This window comes from Accipiter gentilis, chromosome 5 (genome assembly GCF_929443795.1).
Source record: "Accipiter gentilis chromosome 5, bAccGen1.1, whole genome shotgun sequence".
NCBI classification, from domain to species: domain Eukaryota; kingdom Metazoa; phylum Chordata; class Aves; order Accipitriformes; family Accipitridae; genus Astur; species Astur gentilis.
This window is the reverse complement of record NC_064884.1, coordinates 43,097,903-43,116,184: the sequence shown is the minus strand read 5'-3', so window position 1 is coordinate 43,116,184 and position 18,282 is coordinate 43,097,903. Positions and strand designations below refer to the sequence as shown.

Genomic DNA, 18,282 nt, shown 5'->3' with positions numbered 1-18,282 from the left:
GAGAAAGAGATCAACCAGGTTCATCTATCGATGCCATTTATTGCTTGGAAAATCTTACTGAAATTGTGCCAAGTCACGTGATGTGAAAACTCACAAGCTAATTAGTAAAGGAGATTTCCTATGGCTTTCTATGATCAACATCGATTAATTTGAAATCCTTGCAGGCAGAATTTCGCTGCAAACAGAAATTACAGTTGCAACGTTCAAAAAGACCAAAAATACAAAGCCTGATACTTAGCTTCAACTTTTCTCCATTTTAATTATTTTTCCTGCACATGAAGATGTTTGCTTATTTTTGTGCCACATCAAGTTCTGATTACAAGAAAATAGACATTATATATTCAACACACTAAGGTAAAATGACAAAAATCAACATGCAGGTGTTGGATATTTCTAAAACAATTTCTTTACTTAGCAACATTTGATATTTAATAACCTTCCAGAATTGTGAATATCATTACTTTTAGTTTGCGTGTATAAAAAAAAGAAATCCACTTTTACAGATTAGATTATTCATGTTATTTAAATAGTCCTTTAAGTTAAGGAATCCAAGTCTGTTGCTTACCTAAGAACTGGGGCTAGTCTTGTTCCAGTAGAGAAAGACAAAGATCAGTCATTAGACATTACTGATTTTACAGATGAAATAGTTGAATTCACAGATATAAACCTTTGTTCTTAATCGACTTGTTTGTATTTTTAAAACTATTATAGATACAGTAATTATTAAGGTTTCCTCAGAGATCCTGGAAAGGACATTCCACTTTCCCAACAGTTTGGCTTCGCAAATCCCTCAAGTTGATTATGGTATTTTCTTTTGAAGCAAGTGTACATATTCTTTTTGAATTGTGTATGAGAAAACTTTTTTCTTTGAGAAGTAAGAGAAGGCAAGGTCATTTGACATGGAAAAATGTAACTTTATCCCCTTTGCGTGTCAGCATGGTGCATTTCAGCACAGCTTTTGAGACATGATTTGTCAGAAAACTTCTACTCCCTCTACTGGTTCAGCAAGAGTAAGGCAGCTATAGGTGGCTAGTATATACCCACTAGTGGCTATGTGAGTAACACCACGAAATCCCAGATGTATCCAAAATTTCACAGAATATACGTATTCTATTCTGTCCCCTTCCACCCCTGTGTCACTAAAGTCTGACTGTAATAGTATACTGATATATTTCTTTCCTCAGCCCCCAAAATTCTACTAGATTTAATAATAGAATTGATGCTTCTGATTTGCTTAACACCTATGCAGTATTGCATTATAAAGCTCAACAACATTGACTCGCCTAGTACACAGTAAGAAGATTTTGACAAAATCAGTACCAGCTGTGAGCTCTTTTTCAGTACTTGTCATCAAAATACCCAAGTGTTATACAAAAATGGACTGCTCATATGCAAGGGTAAGGGATGAGGTATTGTCCCCATTTTACAAATATAAATCTAAGGCACACAGATTATGGACAATATTGCTAATTTTTAGCACTCTACTTCAATCATTAAAGAAGCACTATTTGACAGCACTGACCATTCATTGCTTCTTCATACATTCAGCAATTGCTTCCTCTCTTTCTTTACTTACCAATATGCTTCCACTTCTGTGCACATAACAACTAAGTACCTAAATACCTGTCAGGAGAAGGTCTGGAACCCTGATACCACACCTCTTTGTGAGCACCCAACCAAAAGATCATAGTATTATCCACCCCCTGCACACAAGTGCCTGTCCCATGAGCATGACTTCGCATTTGTCCTTGTTGAACTCCGTAAGGTTCCTCCAGTCTATCGGGATCCTTCGGACTCCCCACCCTCCAATGTATCAGCTGCTGCCTCCAAGACAGTCTTATCCACCGATCTGGTGAGGATGCTTTCCATCCCTTGTCCAGGTTGTTGCTAAAGATGCTATGTACTACTGATGCCAGCATCAATCCCTAAGGAATGTTCCTCATAACTGACCACCAGTTATGACTTTGAACTTTTGATCACCCTCCTTCAAGCCTGACACTTTCCTCTCAGGCTGCAGTCCATCCACATACCCTCCAGCTGGCCACAAGGGTCTTAGGCTGTGTTGAAAGCCTTGCTACAGTCAAGGCAAGCTGTCTCTACCACCTCATTCCCAACTGCAGAGCCAGTCACTTCATCTCTGAAGGCAATCAGGCTGCTCAAGCACAATTAAGAACTTGATGAATCTTTCTGTGTTGGCTTCTCCCAAAGACCTTGATGTCTTTCATGCCTGGAAATGGCTTTGAAGAAGTCTTCATAATCTTCCCATGACTAAGCTAGGGCTGTCAACCCTGTATTTCCCCAGACCCTCTTATTTCCCGTAGAAGGGTATAACGCTTGCCTTTTCCTAGTCTTCAGGGACCTTCTCAGGCTTCTTGGCACGTACCTTCCACCTTCCTGGAGAATAACTGGGGAGCTCCAACTCATAACAACTTTATTTCATACTACACTATCTACACTGATATTCTTTGTGTGAAGAGGCTGTTCAAAGCTCTTTCAAGGTTTATTAGCAGTTATCAGTACAGTAAAAAGCCAGTTGTGTTCTTCAAGCAGCATTCAGCGGTTACTCAACAGGGATTAAAGCAGCTATGTTGCACAACTGAACAGTTCTGTTTATAAAAATACCCTTCTGAAAAAAAAAAGGGGGGGTAGCTACAAGGAAATTTAAAAATTATTTCTAAAACCTGTTACAATATTCACTATGCAGCCTCATTAAACTGTTGGCAAATGCAGTAGAAACAAATACCATGTAAAATGAGGAAGACAGATACTCCCAACATCATGTTTCCCTCTTTTCTTCCAAGCCTCCTACCTTCCTTCTCCAGCAAGAAACAAGAGCAGCTTCCACAGCTGTACTCACAGCCCCAGACATCCATCACCAGCACCCCTTGCTTTCTTGTCTTGCTCATTCCTGCATGAAACCAAAGCTTATATAGAAGACCAGTGAACTCCATGAGCTCTGGTCAAATACAGCATTCTGCCAGTACAACACTCAATGGAAAGTATTACATATAACCCACAAAGGCAAATGATTGTTACTGTAGTTTCTGACAGCTCAAACCCAAGCATGCACAGTGAAGGCTTTCAGATAAGTCTAGAATGAGAAAAGGTGGTAGATGGCACAGTGTCAGTGGAGCCGACCACTGCCTAAGGGCAGAGCTCTGAAGGGGAAATGGCACAACCTGCAAACATCACCACTCCTGACCCCTTTAATTTCAAAAATCGATTCCCTTGTTTGCAGAATGGTTGCCCACATAAAGGACCGGTTTAAAAAGCCTTTTTCTTTTCCCTAGAAGAAACTCTCTGGAGGTTAAAGAGCTCAGAACAACGCATGAGGACAGCAGAAGGGGAGATGGCTGCCGTAATGGAAGCAGCATTCAGAGCAGAGCAGGAGGACAAATCAGCCCCCGCTATTAGAAGGGACTTCGGTGAATTAATCTCAGCAATCAGATCTGTAGAATCGCTAATGAAGGGAAAGGTTTGAGAGGGATTAAAGCTGATATGGAAGAACTTGAGAATGGGCTCACTGACCTAGAGATAAATCTTGGATAAAAACCAGCAAGTAGGAATACGTCTGAAAAATAAAATGTGGATGACTGAGGAAAAAGGAGTGCTTGTAGATGCACTGATAGAAATGAAAAATTGGTAAAAAAGCCAAAGAAAAAGAACTAGCTCCCAGCAGCCGCAAAGGAGGCAATCCTGTCAAATACCCAGGGCATGCTGTCCTCTCTTTTTTAACTATCTGAAACAAATAGAGCAACCAGCATAGAAGAAATACATCAAACATTTTTCTCTCGCTTCCCCAAACCCATGTACCTAATTTTACAGTTTAACATTTTTGAACAAATGGGACAGAATCTGAAGGTTCTTTCATTCATTTTGTCCTGGGAGAGGAAAAAGAGGAGTATTTCTGATACAGGCTACTTTAATGAAAAGGGAGGAACTAAATAAAAACTGCACCTGTATCAAAACCGTAAATACAGCTGATACACAGAGCCTGCCTTTCAAACAATGTAACATATTGAACAGGTCAACATAAGTGTGGAAAAAGGATTTAGAAGTCGCCAAAACTTAAGCCTCATAGTAAAGAGCCCAAAATAACAGCATTTCAAAGACAGGGAGATTCTGCTCTATCATAAAAATCAGACATTAAGAAACACGGCATTCTTTCAATTCCCCCACAAAAAATAAAGCCTAAAAATTGGGAATACTGAGAAGATCCACAAGATTATGAGTATTCAATAACATTTAACTGAAAGAAAACATAACAAGTTGAAATATTCCAGATTCCAGAAATAATGCACTCAAAATGCAGTTATCTGGTGAGCTGAAATGTTGAGAAAAATGGAGGAAAGTCATATTGCAAGGCTTGAAAAGAGGGGCAAAGAAAAAAGGAGTTTTATAACTGTACCACAATAAGGGAAGTTAGAAGAGGAGAGTCGAAGCAAGGAGGAAGGCTTAAAATATGGCTCTAAAAAACTTTGCACATCAATTCATTTAAGAATACCATATAGCACCATGAGATGACAATCAGGAAACGCCGAGACAGGACTAAAAAAATCCCTTTCCAGAAGATTAATATATCTACATCTGTATTTGATGAAAGCAAAAAACATAAAGAATAAAACAATAAATTAAATCTCAAGAGGGTGGAAAAAGCCACAAAGAGGGTGTGGGAACAAAACTCACTGAACAGTGTTTCAGGTAATAAAGTCACTTTTAGGGCTCTGGAAACACAAGAGGTGGGGTGAGGATATCCATTGCTTGTTACTCATAACAGGATGGAGGCAGCCTTAGTCAACACACTTGTTGTTACAGCTGGTGATGGTCAGATTTGTGAAAATATTGGCAAGGCTTAGGCTGACAGAGCTGGATTATCCCCCACTCCCCCCACATGCTCACACACAGAAGCATAAAACAATACAGGTTGATAAACTCTAGTGGAACAGTTGAGTCAGTTAATAAAAAATTATAAACACAGTAAAGGACTGAACAGACCTGTCAAAAAAGAATTATTTATGAGCTATAAAGCAAGTTAGGTTAACATCTGTGCTGTTATTAAAAATCATCAGAAGTAAAGAAATACGTATTAGAATAATATGGGCACGAGCTGCTAAAATTATCTCTACGATAGCTGTGCAGGAGAGAAGCAGAAGCTTTATTGTCCATGCATCTTTTATTTGTCTGGGAAGAGAGACTGGTATATTAACAAGACATAGTCTGACCAAGTAAACAGGCCTTACTAAGAAGAAAAATGGGTGCATGTCTACACATATAACTTGCCAATACAATTCCTTCTTAAGAAGAAATACACTAAATTACATAAATGAAAAACAAACTTTCAGGAAGGGTCTGTTCATTCTTAATAAACTCAAGGACAAGACTTCAGCACAGTCAGAGGAGCTATGGATTTGTCAACATACTCAAGATTTGTTTAAAAAATGGATTTATGAAAAACTAGCAAAATTTTGGAAGAAAATGGTCTGAATTATTATTTGGATGGAGTACCTTGAACATGTGGATACATTTGGTATTCAGTACCACAACACATTCTGTAAGTCTGAGAGGTTTTTAATATCTCGCTTCTAATACCTTCTTAAATTAAGTTATCCCGATATCTATAGGACCCACCAGCTGGATCTCATCACTCAGCAATTTCTTTCAGAAATGAAATCCAAAAAGCAATTGTGACCTTCTAAAACTCTTTTGGGGTACAAATTATGCTTAGACTTCCAAAAGAGATCAGATAGATAAGAAACTGCATGGAGTTCTGGCAAAGCAGTGATGAGACCTTCACAAAAATGCCTTTTATCTTAGAAAGGCAAGAATCAAAAGAGAAGAACATTTGACAGGAGCTCTTTTAGTCCTGGAATTAAAATATAAAGTGGCAGGTTCCAAAAGACCCTATAAATACATTGGAAGTTAGAAGTAATTGGCTCTCCTGTGAACAAGGGAAGAACAGGTTTTAAAAACCCTACACCAAAAATATTATGAATGACAGGCAGGCTCCTAGCTGGTAAGCTCAAGATAAAAATGGTGTGCATTAGATCAGTTAAGAACAAGTAAGATACAATTCCTAGCCAACTCAGAAGAAAAAAGCAGAGCCTTTGGGCTAGTTTATAAAGGATTACATGCCTCAGATAAATTTAACATGCAAAAAAAGACAAGAGTACTTTAAGAATCTACCTCGGCCTCTGCCAGAAATAAAAGGCACAAATCCTGGACTTACACCTCACAAAATGAGGAGAAATACAAAACCAAATAAAATGCGCAGTTTTGCAGCTGAGTTCTACTAGGTTCTAAAGGGAATCTGAACTCTTACAGTAGTATTAATTTGACACGATAATGTAAGAAGGAAATAGTCCACCTGCTTGGAAAAGAAACAAGGATAATTATAATAAGTAGAAAGATTGGATCCGTTACACAGACTTATTTCACTAACGCGATACTGGAATGAATGTATTAGCAGACTGATTTGATGTAAACTAATTAAATACACACCCAGACCAATGAATGTTTAGTATAAGCAAGCAAACTGCAGATAAATATGAAACAGGTCCTTGACAAACAGATAAAAACAATAGAATACCTTATAGTCTCTGGACTCAGAGACTAGAACAGAATTGCCCTGGAAGGGCTGAATTAGAGGGAGAGAAGCCTCACAAAAATTTCTGACAAGCAGCAGCATGCAGGAGTGCCTACCTGCATGTTTTAATGCAATTGCTTGCCCTAGCCATAGGGCTTCTGGCCACAATAATCATGCCGGGTCGGGTCTTCAGCCAGATGGGATAAAAGGATGGAGCAAAGCGCAGTCCTTTTACACTTTAAAACAAACATATCCTAAGTAAATTTTATCCTGGATACACACTGCAGTCAGAAAACTTACATGTCTGCATATCTCTGTAAATTAATTTAGAATAGAAAAATAAAGGTAATATTTAACTACATTCAGATCACGTTTCAGCTTCACAGACACTGTTGTCTGGTAGCTTTGTGGAATATCCATTTATGACAGATGAAAATACAGCCTAATCAAAATACTATTGCAGTCATAATGCGTCCTCAAGGCATTACTGTAAAATATCTTGAGCGCCCTTGAGTCACAAGAGAATTTTTGTTAAGACAAGAGATTAAATATGTGCACAAATACACATGCACAGAGTTATACTGCATACAGTATGCTGCTACAAAGTCCTATCAGTAGAGTTTTGAAAGTACATACACACAAAATTAACCACAGGAGATTACACAATCTGATGTTGCAGTAGAAATTCATTTGTTTTAATTGGCATTACTGCATGTAACTATACATTCATACAGATGTAATTGGTATTCTTCTTTTATAAATATTTTGTGTGTTCCTGAACCACAATACCATAAAGAGTACCTACAAAAAAAAAAAAAAACAACACCCCAGCTGAGTCAAAATAAATTTTAACCACAGTTCTTCAGAGAAGTTGCTCAGCAGTTTCTGAAGGAGGAATAATAAGAAGGCATTTTACTGTTACCACTACCAGTGTTCTTTTAATCATGAAGAATTATCAAAACCACATCACAACATCTAGGGATTGTTAGCTTGACTTCACTGACCCCGTTTGCTAACTATTTTACTGCAAATGAAAGAAACTGCAAAGAGCAGTAATTTCAAAGGCCAGTGTGCTCACTTGGATTCCCCAAGAAAAAAAACCACAATACCTTTAACCCTCCTTCAAAGGTTTACTCCCGCACTGGAATGCAAAATGACTGGAGTGTAGGAAATTAAGATACACACTCTGCAATTCATTCAAACCCACACGCACCAGAGACACCTGAGTGGGCTGTCACCTACCTATGTAATTTAAAATCATTACATGGAAGGTGAATCAACAGCAGAGCTGAAACCTCTAATAGATTACTTTCACAACACAGAACTTATGATTTTGAGTTTGCTCCCAATTCCCAGAGATGGGTGTAGCTCTGCATTGCAGTTTCCCTGTGAACACGGGCTGTTCTGGAAACATCTGCCTCTGCTGCCAGGGCAGCTCACCCTCCCTCTCCCCTGGCTCTACCCTCCAGACCACACTGCCCCATGAGGTAACAGCTTCTGCGGCCACAAGGCACGTCAGAACACCAAAACCAGCAGGGAAGCTTCATTTCCAACCTCTAATTAGCAATCTAAATCATGATTAATGATAAATACGTTTTTTTAAACGCATTAAATACCTAACCTTGTTAAAGCACTTGGCTGAAAAATATCCAGAACCCCCAGTGTCCCACCTATGCCCCCACAAAATCTTAACAGTGAAGGCAACAGTGATGTAGGTGACCTGAAGGTACACGCTCACCATGTGAAAACGTTCTAGAGAATGGAATGCTTGGACTTGTAGTTATACATGTGCATTTATCCAAAGGGGTGGGAGGATTCCTCAAGATCCTTTCCTTCGCATACCAAGAGTCCAGGAAGGAAGGGAGGACAAAGAAAAAGGGAGCACGGAGGTTTAGGGTAAGCAAAGCAGACAAGTACGATAACGAGTATCAAGTTGGGTTGTTCAGACCAGCGCAGGACTGCTCTGTCACTGCAGTGACAGGGTGACAAAGTCCTTTTGTATATTATTAGATAAGCACTCTCCTTTTTTATTGACTTTTAAAGCATGAAATTTGTAGTTCGCCAGAATTGCAAAGCAAATAAATAAAGCAAATTTCGGGCTTATAATACTGTAGGCTACACAGAAATGTACCTGGAAGAGCTACTGATTTTTTTTACTTACTGTGTTGCAAAGAAATACAGAATTAAATATATTTATTTAAAAAAAAAGAAATCTAAGCAGCAATGAATTCATCTAATGCCATGTTATAGTTTGATAGACTAACACTTATCGGAAAAATTACTTTCCAGTGGAGGGATGTTTTCCATTTGGACACTGTTAATATAACAAACTTTATCATCTCCTTTTTCTATTCCCTCTCCTCCCCTGAAGAATGCCAACAGAACTTCTCAATAAAGCAACTTATTTCAAAGGCAGAAATGCAATAAATTAAACATACAGTATGGTCATTAGGCATTAGAGAAAACCTCATCTATTAAAGGCTCCCATATTGGTTTTTAAGAAGACCCATCTCTTTTTCCATTTTGCTTAAAGACAGAAGTACAAGCATATCAAATCTTATTATTTCAGAACTTACATTTTTCATTCATAAAATAAGAAACACGTATTTGCAAAGCTCTGCACATACAAGATCCTTAATATTTCTTTGGGAGATAAGCCAAAAGGAATACTAGGGACTGATAACAGAACATCTGACAAAGATACGGCTTCATACAGAAACCACAATTTAAGATATTTGTCTATTTACCATTTTTCCCAAAGACTGTGAGTATCATCAGAGGACCTGTACTTTCCTGAGCTTTCAGTCATAAATGTGATACTTCACAGAAATACAAAATCACAAGAAGACAGAGCCATCTACTCGCGTGTCTTTCCCAAACCTGCCTTTTTATGCAGATACCTCCCTCAGATTAACCACTCCTGCAACAAAAGACTAAGGAGTTCATAAGAAAAGAAAATCTCCTTCATAAAAACAGTGAATGACAACCACGACCTCAGGCTGGAATTACTTAGGGCGTCTTTGCAAAATAGACATTTTTCCCACTATATGAGATTCATGCCAATTACAATAACTAACTCAAGGAAGTCAACACCATGACACACCGCTTAAACTTTTCATGACAAATATCTTCAGGATCAACCAACACAAACTGGGACTCTCATCAGAGAGCAGACTCTAACAGATTACTGATGTCTAAGGACCAAAGCAAAGTCAGCACCGCTAGCAGGCAACTTCAGGACACAGCGAAGCTGTACTGCTGAAAAACACAATTCCCCTACCCCACGTAAAACTCGGGGTACTAAGATATTAAAAGTGGGGGAGGAGGGAAATTCTGGCACTGTGAGAAATAACAAGTTAACTTGTTTCAACCAAGGGAAAACAGCCTGATTTTTCCATTGCATTTATCACCATTGTACTTCTGCATCTTCACTTGTGGTTTCCCATGGAATATACATATGCACTATTTACACAGACACACAAGCACAAATAAACACTGTATCCCAAAATATTCAAAATGTGCTGCCAGATGGCTTTAAAAAGAAAAATGAAAGATCTAATTAAGAGCTCTTACACTGCCAGCACTCCAATTTTGGAAATAAAAACAGAAGTTAAATAAGAAGGTTTTTAAAGCATATCAATATTTTTATAATGTTTTGCTTCACAATTACAATCTCTGCTAACCTCCTTCATGGATCAAACGGGCCAAGCCATATGAACCAGTGCTAACTGTAAACTTTCCTGGGATGGCGGAAAGAGGAGACTAACAGAACTGGTGACTAAATTTGGGCAATTTCTCCTTAATTCCATCTCTTCCCATTCCCCTCCCTCCTGTTTAAAAGTAAAAAAATAAAAACAATTGCTACTGCTATCACAAGTATTGTCTGTAATGAAGATTTTACCACCATAAGTTCTCACAGTCATTTTCAAGGAAAAATTTTTATTTTCTTAATTTCCATAATTGAAACATGAACCTTAATGTTAGTTTACTACAGGATTATGTATAAATATTATTTGGTCCCTACATCTTATTTCCCCAATAAAAACAGACTGTGGTTTACATACATTTTTAAATAAATATACATATATTTTTAAATATTAAATCACAGCACAATATTAAAATGACCTATGATGATGTTTTGAGTCTACAAGATCATCAGCTGAGTACATCTATTCATTAAAAAGAAAAAAGACCCAGTAAGACCGAAACACACATAAAAGGAGTACTTTCAAAAACTGTAAATAAAACACATGCATGAGGAGTTGACATTTACTTACCACTGGACCTGTTTTTGCGGTTTGACTTCCCTCCTGTAAGAAGCATCTTGAGACTGTTTCGAAACATGGCGATCCTGTTCCACTTTGTGTATCCCAAAAACTGTGTAAAGCAAAAGAGTAACAGATGTAAAAAAATCAACACTCCAATTTGGTCAACAGGAAACCATTGCAGAGAAGCAGTGAGAAAGTGCTAAAAACAAGATTAAAAGCTTAGAATGATGAAAAACTATTTTGCCAATACATTTCCTAACAATAGAAATCAACATCCACATAAAGCCTACCATTCTGTTCGCTTTCATTCATCCAGTCTATTTCCAGGACAACACAATTCCAGCACTGCTAGCATGACCTACCTATTTTGTCAAATGATTTGACCAAATTATTATCACATTAAACTGAGAAAGACACAGCATTTAGCAAACTCTGCTTCCATTTCCCATTACTATTACAGCCAAACCTATCAGAAAGAGTTGCCACCCTTCACATTGCTCAGAAAAAGTCAATCTTGCTGACAACAACCCGCAGACTACAAAAGCTGTTGTCTTTAGCTCCTGGGCTAGTTGACTGTCAAATTCTTCTGTGAGTTGAATAAACTGTCGTGAGCAGGAAAGCCACTCAAACCCAGAGTTAACAGACACAAAAATCAAACAGAAACATTATCCATATATTTTCCTTGCTCTATATGTCTCCGGGGAAAAAAAAAGTTGTCTCTGTGCTGTTGAAGATAAAAGAATGAGCTTCTGGGTTCACCAGACACACTGACAGCTTGTTCTGGTGGAACATCCTCTTACTAAAGTAGGTAAACCATCAAAACAGCAACCACAAAAGCAGCTCCTAACTAGACCAAAAGAATAGTGAAGAGTCTTTGATCAGGACATATAATAAATCACAACTTTCCTTATATTGTACACATAATATTCCATAGTTACAAGGTAACACATTCATCTTATACAAATACATCATGAAATTTTTTCCTGCAACAATATTAGGTTCTTCTTGGAGGATGCTCAATAAATGCTATCTTGAGTTTCTTCACATTTATCTAATATTTTCAAGTACATTCATACAATAATACCTAGTTCAAAGAGCTTTATATGCATATTTAAAGCCACTGAAACTCCTTTTAATGTGACTTACTCACTCACTGAGAGATACTAATATTCCAAGGCAGTAACTCAGAGCCCACACATAACGAACACCAGTAAGCATGCACGAATGACATTAACTTTAGCCTTTCCTGACTTTCAGGAGTTCCCATTCACTTCTTAGATTCCACAAACAGATTTGGGGCTATGTTTGTCTCCATGCATGTATGCATGCATCCATGAATATTAAACAAGAAATACAGTACCAGTATTTCCTTTGCATCTATGAATCGCTTGAGTATCATCTGGCATCTTTCTGAGGCCTGGCATAATGGCATCAAAGCACAACGAGCTAGTATTTAGGTTTATTCCCAGGGCTCCTAAACAAAGCTTAGACCCCTCTTCGAAGCATCCTACTGTTACATGACTACAAAAAAATTTCCATCTGGGCACAAACACAATTGTCTTAAATTTGAATTGTTTATTTAGTTTCTTTAGATGGCTGCTGTGTTCCAGCTTGCAGCATAGAAAGAAAACTTCTGGGTTTACATATCCTTCCTCTCTTACAATCTGTTATTAATAAACTTCTTCATATACAACACCGTTTGCAACATCAGAAGGAGAAAATATGAAGTAGACATTAAACGCAAGAGGAGGCAACGAAACTCAAAGTGTAATTTATTCTAGAGCATGGTAATATTATAATCCCTCCAACATCCCACTAATCCAAATGTATTTATCTAGGCTTTGAGCAAGAAAACAAGAAGGCAGTAAACACCTCCTGCTACTCTTTGGAGAACTGCTTGAGTCTGAATGTGACTTATCTTTTCCTCCTCTACGGTACTGAGCACTATGCTGATAACATAATGTGTACATTTGATTGATCTAGTTATTTATTTAAGAAAAAGCAGACTCAAGTGGTTCTTATATTAAGCCAAGTGTCATAGCCACAATGAAGTTAATTTCTCCCTAAAAGTTTAAATAACTATCCCCTAGCAACATTTTTCCAAGACAGGCAAAACAAGAAGAGGTAGTTTCTTTCTGCTCTGTGACAGTAATACGTAAAAATAAGGAGAAAAAGTTTCACCAGCTAGCAGGGTTAATAATAATTCACACTAACGCATCGTGCTTGCAAGAATACACAACTGTGTTGCAACAAGCAGAGGTACTTCTGGAAGTGCAGCTGGAATGGTGAAGCACGGAGCAAAGGGGTGGCTAACTGATTTAAGAATTTATCCCCTCTGTAGGCAGAAAATGCAGCCTGCACTGAGCTCCTCTACCCAAACCTAACTTTCCTGCCCTAACTAACCTAGCACAGTGACTATAGTGCCACATGTCTGAGTAAGACCTTGAAAGCGTTCCCAGGGAAGTCATACTCGGAGCGTGCAACTCCGGTGCGTTAAGCAATGGTACCATTTGTAACCTGCAGACTTTAAGTTTGATTCTCTATTCACGCTAAAGTAAATCAGAATCAACTCCACTGCTGATGACAGAGTAACATCAGACTTTGACTATCACCAGCCACGAATAACGTCCTATTTTTCATCTTTTACCTGTGGCATTGTGTACTAGTTAGCCAATGCAGGTGGAAAGGCAAAAGGGGATTGTAAAGTACTCAGCTTGCTATTTCAGAGTTAGGTAAAAAAACAGGTAAATAAGTAACAATCTTCCAGCATTTGGTGAGACTAGGGTAGAGGAGAAAGCTCCTGCTAAAAAACACTACAGAAAAGCATAGGATTTTTCCTTTTTCTTTTCTTGTTTGTTTTAAAAAAGCAGCTCTCAGGTATCCATTTTGAGTCCCATCTAAGTCTGGAAGGACAATCAATCTTTATAATGGCATCTTCCTCACAATCAAACTCTCATGGTAGTCAGTGGACAGCCCAAAACTTCAAAGTTCCTACAAATTAAGAAGGAGGTTTAGGGATGATCCCCTCATCAGCTTCCACTGAGAAGAGAACCAAGCGGAGCTGTGCCATCAGTGCTGAGGTATAACCTCATTAATACTAATTATGCTGAAGGAGCCAACTGGACTGAGCCTGAACAGTGCCAAAGGTGAGGATGACTGGCTAATGATGCCTACCTCTAGCCTTCACGTGGCAAACTGTGCCAGAAGTTGCTGTGCTGCTACCGGGATTTAATTAAGTCTCTGCATAGGCCATATATGGGGCCTCCATGAATTTGCTCCAAAGAACCATGGAGTAGAGAAAGAACTGATGTCTTGCATTAAGACCCTGAGTTACCAGCTATGGGATGTCTCAAGGACTAATTCCACATTCTCAGAGCTCACCTAGAAGCCTCAGAGGACTGCTAGATCTTTAGTGACCGGCACAGGAGAGAGGTGGAAAGAAAGGCCTTTTAGTAATAGACCTAGTTTAGCATCAACTCATGACGTAGTTTCTCACTGTGTCTTACAATGTTGTAGTACTCCAAATGTAAGTATTCAGTAAATTTATGTCCTGATTAGTTAAGGTTTTCACAATATAGAGTAGCAGAATCAGCAGGTCACCAAAATCAACTGCTGTTTTTCTTTTACATGCACAGCCACCTTATTTTGTGGCTTTGAGCAAATGTGGTCACAGGTCCTCCTCTGTTTAGCTAATAAGCCAGAAATAATATTTAAGAATAGGTACTCTAAATTAAGAATTCTGTTGGTCATATTAGTTCATGGAATTAGAAGGATTAAATAGCAAATGGTATTACAGTATTAGAAGGAGCCGGATCAGACATTTTTTCTTACTCCCAATGAACTCCTCAATACATCTTACAGTCCAGGTTAATTCTCCAGTCTCGCAAGCAGCTGTGTCGGCAGAAGTTAAAAACACAGTATGCTGATGGGGATCCTTTACACTCCCACTGCCATGGGATACTGCTATCATCAAATACAGCAACCAAGAGCTACTACACTTTGTCATTTAGCTTGTCATTTGTAACTTTACCAAATCTAATGAAGTTATTATGCGAGCAAAAGTCTCCAAACAGTATCAGCAGATCAATAAAAAGGCACTATCTCGATGAACTCTGTTGCATAGTATCAGTGGCACTTCACAAAAGTAGCTTTTTTAAAAAACAGCTCAAGTATTTTCTGGTTTAGATATAGACAGACTCTGTCACATGTTACCTTTTAACAAAGCTAGATTTCAATGAAATACACAAACAAAAACAGTTTCTGGAGCATGAGAAAGCAGTAGTACAAATACAATAAGGAAAAAAAAAGCCAAGGGAGTAGAGACAGACTGAACGCTACAAGCTGCAACTTTACACCAAATGCTAAGCTTAAACAAGTCTGCAATATCTCATTAAATCCTCCTGGATGACTAAGGCCTATTTCTTTGTTTTCTTAATTTTAAGACAGAATTTGTAGACAGGCTGTGAAAACTACTTCACGTTTTGGGTGGCTACACATTATTAGAGCCCACAGAAGTAATTTTTGCTTCTTTTTAGAGATTTCCTAGGGAAAGACATTGTCTGTTAGACACAGAATTTCAAAATCAAAGCAAATTATTTTTGCCCCATATACCACCACTAAAACAGCTAGATCCCAGTATTTTCCTCTTCTGTGATCACCTCACTAAAAATAAAATTATTTTTTATATAAAGCTGATTAGTAAAGCTAAGCTCTTTTTCAAAAAAAGTGTTTGATGTCCAATGAGACGTACAAACATTACTCGGCCACTGCTGTTAAGTTTTGTGCAAATTAGCATTAGATGTTATTAAAGACATACTTTCCAGAGTAGAACTATAATCTATGGTTTTTCCAATAATGAAAAGCTTCTAACCACAACAGTATTAAGGGAATACAATCTAAGTCGTATCTGCAATGCACAGTTCTCACGAATTTTATTTCTGCCTTGCCTCCATAGTGAAAATAGCTATGTAAAAGGACAGACATTTCTAAAGTTGTTTCTAGAAAGTAAAATAACTGTCAACATTTTGGTCTTCCAAACATTTTAAAAGAAACAGATTTCCTTATACACATTCACAATTCTCCTTGAATTCTCAGTTAGGAGAAAGCCCAATTAGGCTGCCTGTGCATGACGGTGATGTTCACAGATTTTAGTAGTTCAGAGCGGCAGACTAATGAGTACAGTCAGGGCACAGCCATGACAGAGCTTTAACTGAATGTGCGAAATGGACAACTAAAAAAAAAAAAGCCCATACTTCCAAATTGGAGGTGGTTCAACAATTCTGTCAGCTACCTCTTCGTATATTAGTTTGTGGTTTAAAAGTAAGTGAAATAAAAGCCTGTAAATAAGAACACGTCTGTGCCAGACCATGAGATCCCAGTTCAGGCAGCAGCTCACACTGTAGCAAATTAAGACTGAATTTACTCCCAGAACCTTCCTAATATTCAGAAGTTTATGAACACTATCTAGTCAAAAAATCTTATAACATTATATCTATAAATACATAGATACAAATAGGAAGTATTTGCTACCTTCCACCATAACACATTTTTCAATGAGAAATCACTACATCCATCAGTGACAAACCACTTCCAAAATTCAGAAGAGCTTAAAAAGTGTAAATCTTGCAGCATCCTACCTCCATGCAATGTTTTGCCAAGCTGTAGATGGGAGCATTATAATACGGCTTAGTGGCATAGTCCTACCCAAACGGGAACGTTGAAAGCCCACTGTGACAAACCCCTTTTGATTACTGAGTGCAGAAGGCAGGCAGGCATTCCTACTTCATTTCTATCAGACTTTATCACTGAAGATGAAACAAAACTTTGTAAATCGGAATCAGGACATGGCAGCACCAAGTCAATGGAGTATACACAGAAGAATACGACAAATAAAGTTTTAAAAACAAACTCATTAGACAAGCCTTAATTTCTGTACTTTTACTGCTGAAAAAAACCATGACAATATTCTGTACTGACAATCGGAAAAATGCTTAGTCCGTATCTCGCTGCTTATTCCCTTATTTATTTGCTTCTGCCTATCTCAGAAGATCCTGAGCCATCACACTTCTTTAATACATATTCCATTAATTCCCAACAGGCATGATGGAAAGAAGATTTTTTTAAAAGGGGAATTCCTTATGTGTTTTACTGAAAAAGAAAAAAGTCCTCTGGCAGAAAATACACACTCAGTTATGCAAAATAACAAAAAAGCTTGTTACTCATAAAATATTCTATTTTAAAAGTTCCTGGTAGCACCAGATCATCTCTCTTCATGAAGGAAGCTGAACTCACTACATTAGAAATTAAGATTTATGTATAATAAGTAGTGCATATTAAGATGCCAAAAAAAGGTACCTTTCTGAATATTAGTTTTCAGGATTTAACAGCATGTAAAGACTAAATTAACATTTTCTGAACAAAAATTCTAACCTTTCAGAAATTAATGAACTGTTTTCAAAGAGCATTCAAACTTCAGAAAGGAATCGGTAACAAGGATTTTTTTTAAAAGAATTGACAGATTCATAAAGCTAATTATCACAAGATTAAAGAAATTGAAAAATGAAAGGAAGACACACAACACAAACCGAGTTAGGCTTTCAAGCATTTACTCCATGTATAACATACATCGTACACAGAAATCTCTTCCACATTCGCTTGTAACAGCTGCTAGACTGAAACTTCTCATGCTCCTCAAATAAATTATTCAGAGTCTAACCTACACTCCAATTTTAAATTGCCCTGAAATTCAAGAGGATGTTTTGAGAGACAACCTAATGACGAGGACTAGTAGCCCAGAAGAGCACATTTAAGCAGCACTCCCGACATTCACAGGAAGACTAGACTGTCACACGTCGTAACTGGTAATTGTCAGTATATGTCAGAAGCTCCACAAACTTCATGACTATCAAATTCATTAAACTCTCTGCCTCACATAACAGCTCTGACTCACAACATGAGTGTGAATAACTGATTACAACAACTCTGAAGTCAAAGGAAACGTATCTTTATAAGCTTGGTCGATGCAGATTTAAAAACACAGTAGCAGAAATTAGACATTAAGTATTTCCAGGAACTTTAGGGATGAAAAAAGCATTGTTGTAATCTAGCAAAAATGCCAAGAACTTCTAGGCTTATTTGGAAAAAGGAAAACAAAAACGGAATTAAAAGGACTAAACCCTACCAATTACAGGTTTTTAAGCAATTAAGGGTTTATTAGACAAAGTTCTCTAATAGGCTTTAGATCAACTGCGTATGAACAAAAATTATTTCCCTCATGAAAGCCTGAACACTAATCATTATGATGGAGGATGCCTGACATGAAGGTCTATCTGTCCATCCCTTCTGGCCCCTCCTCATCAAAATACTTTAGAGATCTCTTGACTGCCTTTCCTACAGATCCTGCCACTAAGCCCCATAACTCAAGAGCCCCTG

General features: G+C 37.8%; 1 protein-coding gene across 8 annotated transcripts in view; it reads right to left on the bottom strand.

Annotated features, from left to right (window-relative positions):
• The window catches only part of TANC2 (tetratricopeptide repeat, ankyrin repeat and coiled-coil containing 2), a 271,466-nt gene that overhangs the window by 202,564 nt on the left and 50,620 nt on the right, over positions 1-18,282 (bottom strand). For all 8 annotated transcript variants that reach the window (XM_049800633.1, XM_049800635.1, XM_049800637.1 and 5 more), the window contains one exon: positions 10,861-10,960. In XM_049800633.1, the coding sequence (XP_049656590.1) occupies positions 10,861-10,927 (67 nt within the window). In that variant the 5' untranslated portion in view covers positions 10,928-10,960. The remainder of the gene's footprint in view (positions 1-10,860; positions 10,961-18,282) is intronic.